Source organism: Vigna angularis, chromosome 7 (assembly GCF_016808095.1).
Source record: "Vigna angularis cultivar LongXiaoDou No.4 chromosome 7, ASM1680809v1, whole genome shotgun sequence".
NCBI classification, from domain to species: Eukaryota; Viridiplantae; Streptophyta; class Magnoliopsida; order Fabales; family Fabaceae; genus Vigna; species Vigna angularis.
The window spans coordinates 24,350,003-24,362,647 of record NC_068976.1 but is presented as its reverse complement, the minus strand read 5'-3'; the positions used below and the strand labels follow the sequence as shown (position 1 = coordinate 24,362,647).

The following is a 12,645-nucleotide window of genomic DNA, read 5'->3' as shown; positions in this document are numbered from 1 at the left end:
ATATGATTTTTTTTAGAACAAAAATTGTTTCTATTTTTTTACCAACTAAATTTATTTATTTTTAATATACATTTTTGTAAAAAAGATTTAAAAAATGGAGAAATTAACTTTGATTCAATAAGTATTGATAAAAAAATCTATTAAATTAAAAATAAAAACTGAATAAATAATTAATTATTTCTTTTGAACTTAAATCTTATTAAATCTTACAAATAAGAGAAAATCATGAAAGTAAATTTATTTTAAACCTACAAAAATGGAGGCAGAATAAAAAAAAGGGTGAAATGTGATGGATGCACTATATGCATGTCTAACTGCACAAACAAATTACAGTTGCAAAACTTCCCCTTTATGCAATTTCCTTCCTTCCTTCCAATCCCATCTCATATATCTTTCAACTATCTATAACCAACTAATCTTAAATAAATAAATAAATATACATAACGGATGGCCGCTAAACCTCACCTTCATTTTGACTTCTCATAAGTTAGTTAGTTGCCCAATCTATCATATATTAATAAATAATAATAAATTCTTATAATAATAATAATAATTATTATTATTAAAAGTCAATATAACATTTATGCTTCTTCTTAACTGTCACACTTATCGTTTTTGCTGAACTAAAATGGAAAACAACACATTTTAGAAAATAAAACGAATGTCCTTCGTTACAAAATTTGAAAACAACACAATCCAACAAATAAACAGGTCAAAAATGTCAGAGTTGATAGGAAAACGTTATCTGAATCAGTTAGACAAAGTGGAAGTTATAACTTCCTCCATATTAATTAATTAATTAACATTCTCTTGGCCCACTCTCTTCATAAACCCATCAATTTTATTCAACCAGTTAAAACTTAAAAATCTACCTGTAAACTTCCACTACCTGAAACCGAAACCACCTTACGTAAATCTACTCGGCGGTTATACTTTTTAAGTTTTAAGTTCTTCTCAACTAAATCTTTATATTCATTTATTTATTTATTTGTGATATAAACAGAAAAATGGAAATAATAATATAACAACACGCAACAACCTTAGATAACATTTTCGCAAACAGATGAAGGATGACGGACGTTGGCAACGATCGGGTGAAGGGCTCGTGGAGTCCTCAGGAGGATGCGATACTACTGAAATTGGTGAACCAGTATGGCGCGCGGAATTGGTCCCTCATCAGCAGCAGCATTCCGGGGCGTTCTGGCAAGTCCTGCCGGCTGCGATGGTGCAACCAGCTGAACCCGGAGGTGCAGCACCGCCCCTTCACTTCGACGGAGGATCAGATTATCATTAAGGCGCACGCTATTCACGGGAACAAGTGGGCCACCCTCTCTCGCCTCCTCCCTAGCCGCACAGACAACGCCATTAAAAACCACTGGAACTCCACCCTCCGGCGCCGTAGCACGATGAGTCAGTTGTCATCGGCTGCATCGCCAAACACCAAGCGCGCCTCTCCGTTGGAGTGGGACTACCCTTTCAAGAAACAGCATGCGGAGAAAGAAAGAGAGGAGATTCCCGTTATCACGCCTTTGAGTCTTTTTCCCTCATCTGAAAAATCAGATGGAGAACTGGAAGAGGGAGAGAAAAGAGTGGCAGAAGAAAACAAGATTTCGAATCAGGATTACTTTCTGAAGATCATGCGGCGCATGATTGCTGATGAGGTTAGCAATTACCTTCATACTTTGTACAAGGGAAGGGAATACTCTTTAGATCATCCTCCAAATCTTCACAAATAAAATCTTAATTAATCTAATGATCTTAATTAAGATCTAATTTTCAAATTTGCAAATGTATAAAACAATAATACTTTTTTTTCTTTATTTTTCCTTATCAAAGTCTCAATACATTTGTATATAATAAATATTTGTATTGAATACCGTTTTCAATTTTGAGTTTTCAGGTCTTGATTAAATTCATCATCTGACCGTATTCTCTATACTTTTACATGTTATTCAATTTGTTTGAAATTCATCTGTTTAGCATTATCAATTCTTCACTTTTATATCAATCACAATATGAAACTTTTAGATGTAACAGGATTGAAACGGTGTATTATGAGAAATCTTACCATATTTAAAGATTGGAAAATAACAACTACCCACACTTATAAAACATAAGAAACGAAATAAGAAATCCCTAAAAAACTGGAACAGACTTTGTCTTTATCCAAATAACATGAAGATACTCTTGCTATTGGAGCTGCAAACACTAGTCTTGACTTCAAAAACTCAAACTTGCAAGTAGACAATGGTTTAGTAAAAGGGTAATGATACTTGAACAACCATTTTTGACAACATTTAGACACGCGCACACGTGTCAAAATCTGAGTGGTCCAGTTGGAAAAATTAAATGAAAATGGACCACTCAGATTTTAACACGTGTGCGCGTGTCTAAATGTTGTCAAAAATGGTTGTTCAAGTGTCATTTTCCTTAGTAAAAACATATGCAAGATCTTTTGACTTTTCCCCGCTGTGGAAAAATTGCTTATTTGAATTGAACTAAGGTGCAAAAATCAATGCTAGAACTACATCTACCTAGATCTAAAGCAGAGAACGGCAATTCTAACTAAGAAATTAAATGAATGAGCAAAGAAATGAAAGAAGCACGTGAAACAGATAACCTAAAAGAACCTAAAAATGTCTACATGATTACCTAATATCCCTAGAACTTAGGTTAATCAGACTAAACTAAAACCTAAAACAACTCAGACAAAGCAATATGTAACCTAAAACAGTTCCTACTAAAGCTCTACGAAAAAAAACAACAAAAAAGGACCTAAACAAATTATAAAAATGGAAACATGAACAATGAATGGACAAGAACTATGGTAATTCCTAACCGAACCTAGAAACGAAAAACCTGAAGCAATTTCTAATGCAATTTCTATTTAAAAGCTAAAAGTAGAACCTAAAAAATGAAAAAACTTGAAACAATTCCTATTTAAAGACTAAGACATTTCATGAAACAGAAAGCAAGTATAGAAGAAGAAAAGGAACCTAAAATGAATTCTAATTAGAGAAACTACGGACAAAATAGAGTCTAAACAACCCTAGAAAACAACTTAAAACAGATTCTAAAATAAGAAAAACTAGGTATTTAAAAACTAGAATTAGGTATTTACACACTAGAACTATAATGACTATCTACACTATCTTCAAACTAGGTATTTATAAACGCAATCAATCTTAGAACTAAGTGGAAAGCAACTAAAAAAAATGTTACCCCTATTTTTACTACAGAAACACATATCAACACAGATTTATCAAAGTAAAAACACAAAATATCAACACAGATTATCAAAGTAAAAACACAAAATTTTAATTACACCTTCTCGATGTTAAAGTGTTTACTTTTCATGAAACACGTGATAGCAACCATAGCTTGATTGTCAACAAGAATCCATGTGCTTTCCTTCTGTTCCAGGTCAAGGTCAAGTAAAATTTTTCTTAACCATAAAACTTGATTGATGGTAATTGTTGCAACAACAAACTTTGCTTCGGTAATGGATTGAGCTATAGTTTCTTGAAGTACTTCTCATATCAATTAGCTTGAACACCTTGTTCCTTGTGAACTTCACACCAAAATCACTTGTAGCCTTCACATACTAAATCACTCTTTTGACAGTCTTGAGATGCAATTCACTTGCACAATGCATGAATCGATATGCAATTCACTTCAGTTACAACATTCAAAATATCAGGCCTTGTTGTCGTGAGATATATCAAGCAACCAATCAAGCTCCTGAAATATCCCTTATCAACTTTGTTAGCGTCATCTTCTTTGTGCAACTTCTCCTTTTGATTCATTGGAGTGCTTACCGCCTTGTACTCCTCCATTTGAAATTTCTTTAGTATTTCCTTTGCATACTTTTTCTGGCATATGAAAACTTCACCTTGCCCTTGCTTGATCTCCATGCTAAGTAAGTAGGACATAACTCCAAGATCTGTCATTTTAAACACCTTCATCATCTCCTGTTTAAAGTTTTGAATATGCTTTCTATTGTTTCCTGTAACTAGTAGGTCATCGACATACAACAAAACAATAAGAATGTCATTACCATTGTGCTTGACATACAAGGTTGTTTCTGATAGACTTTTCATAAATCCAAAATTCAGCAAATGTTCATCAATTTTGCTATACCAAGCTCTTGGAGCTTGTTTTAGATCGTAAAGGGCCTTCTTGAGAAGATAGAATTTATCTCCCTCACTTTCCTTCACAAACCCTTGGGGATGCACAACATAAATTTCTTCCTATAAGACACCATTTAAGAAAGCTGATTTTACATTCAACTGAAACACTTTTGAGCTCCTTTGTACAGTTATTACAAGTAGTAACCTGATTGTGTCCAATCTAGCAATAAGAGAAAAAAATATTAGAGTAACCAACACCAAAGATTTGGACATACCATTTAACCACAAGCCTAGCCTTGTGTTTGTTGATCGAGCCATCAACATTAAGTTTGTTTCTAAACACCAACTTAACTCCAATTACCTTCCTGTCTTGAGGTGTATCCATTACTATCCAAGTTTTGTTTTTCTCTATCATTGACAATTCCTCCTCCATTTCATCTATCCACCTTTGATCCCTTTTCCTTTTGCATAGTTAGTAGGTTCACATACGACAATATTGCACCTTTCATAAACATCTGAGAGTGGCCTTGTTCCTATCACAAGAGCATCATCCATTGTTTGATTCTGCAAGTCATCTTTTTCAATGCTTGAGAGTGGCCTTGTTCCTGTCACAAGAGCATCATCCATTGTTTGTTTCTAAACACCAACTTAACTCCAATTACCTTCCTGTCTTGAGGTGTATCCATTACTATCCAAGTTTTGTTTTGCTCTATCATTGACAACTCCTCCTCCATTTCATCTATTCACCTTTGATCCCTTTTCCTTTTGCATAGTTAGTAGGTTCACATACGACAATATTGCACCTTTCCTAAACATCTGAGAGTGGCCTTGTTCCTGTCATAAGAGCATCATCCATTGTTTGATTCTGCAAGTCATCTTTTTCAATGCTTGAACTAGAAAACTTGAGTTCCAGCTCTACCATGTTCTGACCCTTCTTTTGGTATTATCCAAGTTCAACTCTTCATCCTCCACGAAGTGAACATCCCTGTTCATAATAATATTTCCAATTTGTGGTTGGAAAATTTTATAAAATTTGCTGACAATACTATAAATTATAAAGATGCTTGATGAAGCTTTCCTATCAAACTTGTCACGTTTACTTCGTGGAACATGAGTGAAACATAAACAACCAAATACTTTAAGGAATTTCAGAGATGGTTTATAACAATACCATGCCTCAAATGATGTCTGTCCTTTCACTACCTTTGTGGGAAGACTGTTTTGAAGGAACACAGTCATATTTGCTGCCTCTGCCCAAACCTTCTTTGGCAAATTCTTCTCATGCAACATGCATCTTGACATCTCCATGATGTATCTATTTCTCCGCTCACTAACTCCCTTTTGTTAGGTGTGTAAGGGGATGTAAACTGATGCTTTATGCTTGAATCTTCACAAAACTTATAAAATTCTGCTGAAGTATACTCTTTCCCATTATTAGTTCTTACAATATGAATTTTGCAGCTACTTTCATTCTTAACTATTATCTAAACTTCCAAAAAACTTGAGCTACTTCTGATTTAAACTTCAAGAAAAAAATCCAACACATTCTGGTGAAGTCGTCAATAAAGGTAATAAAATAGAGACTACCTTTTAAGGAAGGTGTTTTATGAGGGCATGAAACATCTGTGTGGATGAGCTGCAATTTGTCAATGACTCTCTATGTTGACTTCGGGAATGGATTTCTTTTTTGCTTTCCAAATTGATACACTTTGCAACTTGAGATTGTATAACTAAGGTTGGGAACATCAAGTGTCAACCCCTGTTCTCTTAGCTGCAACAACCCATGACGATGATAGTGTCTTAATCTCTTGTGCCAAAGATAAGTGACATCTTCTTTGAGACAAAAAACATATTGCTTCTCCTTTAAAGGATTGAGTGAGAAACTCTTTCCTTTCATTTTTACTTTGAAGATATTTTGATTAGTTGCATCCTTAATCAAGCAATATTCATCTTCAAAAATAACTTTAAGGCCTTTTTCAATAAATTGGCCCACACTTAACATATTTTGGTCAATGTCAGGAATAAAGAGAACATCATGTATAAGTTTTGTACTTGTACAACTTGTGATCACAATAGTTCCTTTTCCTTTGACAGAGATATAATACCCATTGCCAATTCTGACTTTCATGATGTTAATTGACTTTAAATCTCTAAACAACTACTTGTCATGAGTCATATGATCTGTGCATCCATTGTCAATCAACCAACTTTCATTTGATTCACTGCTTACGAAGCATATAGCCATAAATTGATGATCCTCCTCTTCTTGATCAACAATCTTAGCCTCTTCACCTTGTTGTTGATTCTTGCTCCTACCAATTACAACCTCATGCCCTATTTGGTTACATTTGGTACACTTAGCATCTGGTCTTCTCCAGCGTTTGAAAGGAGGATGGCCTTTCTTATTGCAATGTTGACATGGAGGGTAGGTTCCCTTCTTGACTCCTGTTTTGTTGTTGATTGAAGATTCTCCAATAGGATTTTGATTCTTCTTAAAAAAAACGTCTTCTTCTTGTTGTTCGTGCACTCTCATGACGTTTGGTTTGCAAGCTTATTTAATGGCACCTTTTTGCCTCATGGCTTTTCTTTGCTCGTGTGCCTACAAAGCATTAAGAAGCTCTCCAAGAGTGATTTGGTAAGATCCTTGGTATTTTCCAAGGCTGAAATAGATGCCTCAAAATTTTCAAGTATTGTTACAAGAAATTTTTCCAATAATTCTTGAGTCTATGAATGCAGCACTAAGTAATCTGATTTGGTTTGCAATGTCCAATAATTTATCAGAATACTCTTTAATTGATTTTGTTTCCTTCATCTTCTACAACTCGAATTATCGAATCAAGTTTAGTTCACACATTCCTTTGATTATTGCATTCCCTCATACTCTGACTTGAGATAATTCCATATCTCATACGGTGACTTCAGAGTTATAATCCAAGTGAAGATAATAGATGAGACTACAACAAACAAGCAGGCCTTTGCCTTGAATTTCTTGGTCTTCTTCTCCTTATGTGATTTGATTTGCACCATGGTGGGATTTTCTAGAAGAGTAGGAATTTCATAATCCTTTTCAACTGCTTCCCAAATATCCACAACTTCCATATACGCCTCTATATGAACTGTCGAAACTTTATAGTTTTTACCCTCAAATACGATGAAGAAATTGAAGACAGATTGGGACTTGCTTCAATATCCAAAACACATACTCACATACTCCTTAAGAATAAAGCTCTTGATACCAATTGTTATTTCTAGATACAAAACTGTAACACAGTTCAAGAAAAAAATGATGTTATTTATTTAATAAAAAATGCTACAATATTTAAAGATTGAAAAATAATAACCATTAACCTATTGACCTACTATTACAAAACATAAAGAACAAAGTAAAAAATCCCTAAAAAACTAGAACAAACTTTGACTCTATCCAAATATATGAAAAACACTCCTAAAACATTTTCTTAACCGGTGAGAAAGTTGTTATGCACTTTCTTACTTATTGTTACAAGTTATTTTTTTTAAATTGTGTAATTATTTTAGATCATATTTTACCGTATATTATTGGCTAAGTCTTTTATTGTTATTTTTAAATTGTGTTCACCAATTAAGTTATATATATATATATATATATATATATATATATATATATATATATATATATATATATATATATATATATATATATATATATATATATATATATATATATATATATATATTCACATAAATCGTAGTATGTCATTTAATTAACATTGAGATTATTTCCTCTCTTTATGGTATCAAATAAATTCTTTCTACTTATGGTATCAAACAAGTTTTTCCGATTGTAATATTGTTGTCTCGATATTTTACTCTTCTTCATTACACATACGATCCTCACTATCCATTACAGTGACAGTGAAACTTCATGGTCTATATGATTTATTCTACAACTTGCTTTCTTCACGTACTAGTATTGTGTTATTGACGGAACATCTCAGTTTTTGTCTGACTTCCTTCTCCAATGGTACATCTTATTTCATCTTGTCCATTTAATATATTGTTAATGAATTAGTTCTAATCGATCACCTTTGACAGTCTATTGACTTTAAAATGTAGAATTTAAAACTAAACATTTAAGAACAGATTTGCATTTTATCTCTAATTAATAATAAACTTTAAACAAATTTGAGATTCCTGTGTGATGTGACGATCCTACCTCTATAAAAGTGGCACTCACCAATTTACCCCTTATTAAAAATATAATAAAAATCACTACACTTCCTTATTTTCAATATTTTCTGAATTGGATATTTTGGAAAGTATTTTTAGATTCGAAAATGCCTTTTGGAACACTTGTCTTAATATTATTCGAACTTGTCTTCATTTTGATGAAGAATCCTCATATTTACTTGGTATGAGTATTGATACGAATAATATCTAATTTTTTTCAATTGGAAATATGGATGAGTATGTATTTATTTGCATCGTTTCCTTCTCCATATTCGTCCTAATACACATCTCCGTCCTCATTCCATTCTTGTTTAATTTACTAAAATACTCATAATTTATTAGGTAATCATACTTCTCTCATAAGAACCTTTGTTGTGACCGTTCAAAATGATGTATATAAATTAAATATTTTTGTATGTCTTATATATGAAAGATATTCCTTTTTAATATTTTTATTGTTTATTTTTTCACAAAAAAATATTTAAATTGTTAGAGTTGCAATAGTGAAATGTTTGTGTATTTGGACAAAAACTAAGATGACGGGGTGAATTGGTTTCTTGTGCTTTAAAATTTTATCTCACCTCCCTTTTTTATCTTGATTAATAGATAATATCAACAACTATAAAAAAATGGGACAGCGATATTCCGACAACGCATATTTGACAAAAATTTGACAACGCCACGTGTCAAGTTTTAATTGGTCGAATTTGAATGCTTTTTTTTAATTTAAAATCTGATTTGAAATGGGTTGAAGTATGGATTCCGAAATTGCCCTCTTCGTTTTCGAACTCTATCTTCTCTCCTTATGACTGTCTTCTCTCTCCGTTTTGAGGATTTTAATTTCATTTCAACTTCTCTCTTCATAGCAGTGTTCTCCTTTCTCCATTTTTAGGGTTTCATTTTGTTTTGAACATCTGTCTCCTGCTTCCCTGTCACCATTGTTTTCCTTTGAATCTTTGTGGACATTGGGTTTGTTTATTTGAGTTGTAGATTATGCTTCTGTCGTTCGGTGTGGATTTGTCTCGTTCGGTGTCTCTGTGGACATTGAGTTTCTTTCTTTGAGTTAGAGATTACCCTTGTCTCGTTCGGTGTCGATTTGGTGGAAGTTGTTACCTTTTTGGTGCAATGGGTTCGTCCGGTGACAATGGTTGTTCGAACAAGGTATGAACTTTTTCGTGTCTCCGTATTCGTATTTTGGGGAGGGGATTTTGGTGTTGCATGTGTTGGTAATTTTTTTGCTGTGTGTTGCTTTTGGGTTGTGACTTACGTTGGTTATTTGTACCAAAAAACACTTTTTTTTTGCAGCTGTTTGTTCGTCACTCATTGAAAACGAAACGTATTGGTTCTTTGAATGACATTTTGACTGAGGAGCAGAAGTCCATAATCTCCAAGACTCACTTTCGATGGTTTTTAGAATTACATGGTAATATTAAGATTGGAAGGAATATTCTGAGCGATTTACTGATTAGATGGGATGATGACAGAGGTGGTTTTAGTTTTAGAGATAAATTTGTTGAATTCAAGGAAATAGATGTCAGCTTAAGCCTAGGGTTGGGTTTGGTTGGTGAGCAGATTAAATTGAATGAAAACAAACTCAGTGAAAGTCATTGTCGCAAGTACTTTGGTGATGGAAAATATGAATTGGATTTGGTGTATGAATTTATTTTGAAGCAACACAAAAACTTGCCTTCAATAGATGTTTGTAGGTTGTACATTTTGGTAGCAATTAGTGAAGTACTGTTTCCTAATCGCAGCAGAACAATATTCCCAATTTTGTTTGAAATTGTTGATAGAATCAGTGATCTGGGAACTTTTTGTTGGGCTCGTATAGTGTACCATTATCTACTTAGCAGTCTGTGCAAAGCTTGTACAGCGTGGAATAGAGGAAAAGGTGCAACCACTGTTTATGTGGATGGTTGTGTATACGTGTTCCAGGTAAATTTGTTCCATGGATTGTTTGCTGTTTGTGAATTGAGATGACTAATTATGACGTCTATGATGTATTTCAGGTATGGTTTTGTGATCGTTTCATTCCTTCCAATGTTTGTGTACATAAATATCCAAGATTTTTGCATTGGATGAATATAAATGTTGGTGACAAGTTCATTAAACGTGCAATGGAGACGGGTGTGGTATGTACTTTATCATTTTATTACATTTTTTTGAATGAATGTTTTATGTAATGGTAATTGTGATGAAATTGCAGATGCTTGATGATTATGGTGCATCAAGGACAGAAAACATTGAAACATGTGTCAAAGCATCAGTTAATTCAAATGGAGAGGAATTGAATAAAGAAGACAAATCAACAATCAATATGAAACTGATTAAAGGTATTAATGATGCTTTAGAGGAACAAGATGGTGTAATTGAAGAACTTGAAGAAGAGTTATCTAGATTGCAGGCTGAGCTGGTTGAAGGGAATAATAAAGATGAAGGTGGTTACAGTACACCGTGTAACCAACATGATTTTGACATTAACTTTGACTGTGAGGGAGGAGTTTACAGCCATGAAACCGTTATGAAGGAAAGAGTACGTCGAAAACGTTACAAAAGCCATGTTTGTAGAACTCCCTACACTGGATATAGTCCGAAACTTGATTGATTAATGTAATTTCTGATTATTCCAGTATTAGGATTATGTTTAATTATGGATAGTTGTATTTGGAACAATTTGCTTTGGTATTGTTGATAAAGAAAGTGGTTGTTTCAGTTGTTTCAGTTTTGAATGTTATAATAATTCCATTTGTTGTTTGGTAGCAGTGGGAAGTTCAAATTGTGGTAGTTATATGAAATGTCCAGGGCTCAGGAAGCTGTAATCGATTACAGGAGAGTTAATCGATTACTAGTCCAGAAATGGGAATGTTTACCAAAAGTATGTCCGCGATACCCAAAAATGGGTAAATAACTCCCCAGTAGTGTTTGGTCGTGTTTTTTCAGCGTTCTTAAAAGGTTTTGTGCACGGTCTTCGTCATGGGCGAACAGAACGAGGACGGACGTTCCGAGCGAGGAGAAAGGACGAGCGTCATGGATGAGCAAAGCATGCGCGAACGTCCTTGGCAGGGGGAGTCAACAAGGGGCGAGGACGAACGCCCTAAGTGAGGACGAGCGTCCGAAGGCAGGACGAGCGTCCGAAGTAAGGACGAGCGTCCTCAATCACGGGAATTCAGGGGGGACGCTCAGCATCGTATTCCAGCAATAAATGCAGTAATTATTATAATAAATTAGGATAGAATGATTTCTTCCAGATAATTATAATAAATAGGCAATTAGTATTATTCCCTACCTTTTCTGGAAGGAGTGATTAGTACTAATAATGGAGGCACCTAGAGCTTAGGGTATGTTTTGATTATTTTGAGTATTGTAAGAGAGGTTATGCTCTCGTGTGACTGAAGGAGACCCTGCTCCCAGTCATTGGTTGTGATTTGTGATTTACCTAAGTACAATAATAAAGAGTTTTTTTATACAATTAAGTGTGTTCGTTCATAGTGGGAGACACGTTACGTGATCAGGCACGTAACAGATATCATGTCAGGGAAACCTGGGGAACAACTAACGGTGCTGTAATCGATTACCTGGTACTCGTAATCGATTAATATAACAACTATCTCATTGTGTGCCAAAAGTATGACTGGTGTACCCACACAGGGCTGACAAACTCCCCAGTAGTGTATGGTAGCGTTTTTTGATTGTTTGCCAGGTTCACAGATCATTCCAGGGATACCTGGGACAAAGTAACGGTGGTGTAATCGATTAACGGGGAGTCATAATCGATTAATTTACCAATAATCTCATTGTGTACTAGAAGTGTGTGTGGTCTCCCCAAACAGGGTTAATTAACTCCCCAGTAGTTTTTTATTTTTGTGTTTGCCAACTTCAGAGATCATGGCAGGGAAACCTGGGAATAACAAACGTTGCTGTAATCGATTAAAAGGGACCCGTAATCGATTAATATAACAACAATGTCATGGTGTACCAAAATTCTGCCTTCCCACCCCTGCCTTACCCAGTTCCTTCATGGTGTGTCAATGAAGCCAGAGTACTTAGGTCCACCCAATAAGTGGGGAGCAACTCAGTAATAACAGGGGCCCCGCCATGCCCTTTCGGTACATGTAAATCGTAAGCGATTACAGCGTATCCGTAATCGATGACACAATCCCAATACTGCCTTCCCACCCCTGCCTTACCCAGTTACTTCGTGCAGTCATGAAAACACAATGTTGGGGCCACCCTATTGATGTCCCATTCCCTTATGACTGCATCCACACGTCCAGGTTTCCAAGACAAACACCATGCAGGTCATGCT

The 12,645-nt window shown here is 34.6% G+C and overlaps 1 protein-coding gene across 1 annotated transcript; it reads left to right on the top strand.

Annotated features, from left to right (window-relative positions):
• Positions 1 to 1,045: 1,045 nt before the first annotated feature.
• Positions 1,046 to 1,830, top strand: LOC108336571 (transcription factor MYB73). Its single transcript, XM_017573046.2, has one exon. The coding sequence runs from the start codon at positions 1,071 to 1,073 to the stop codon at positions 1,734 to 1,736; it is 666 nt and encodes a 221-aa protein (XP_017428535.1). The 5' UTR covers positions 1,046 to 1,070; the 3' UTR covers positions 1,737 to 1,830.
• The last annotated feature ends 10,815 nt before the right edge of the window (positions 1,831 to 12,645 follow it).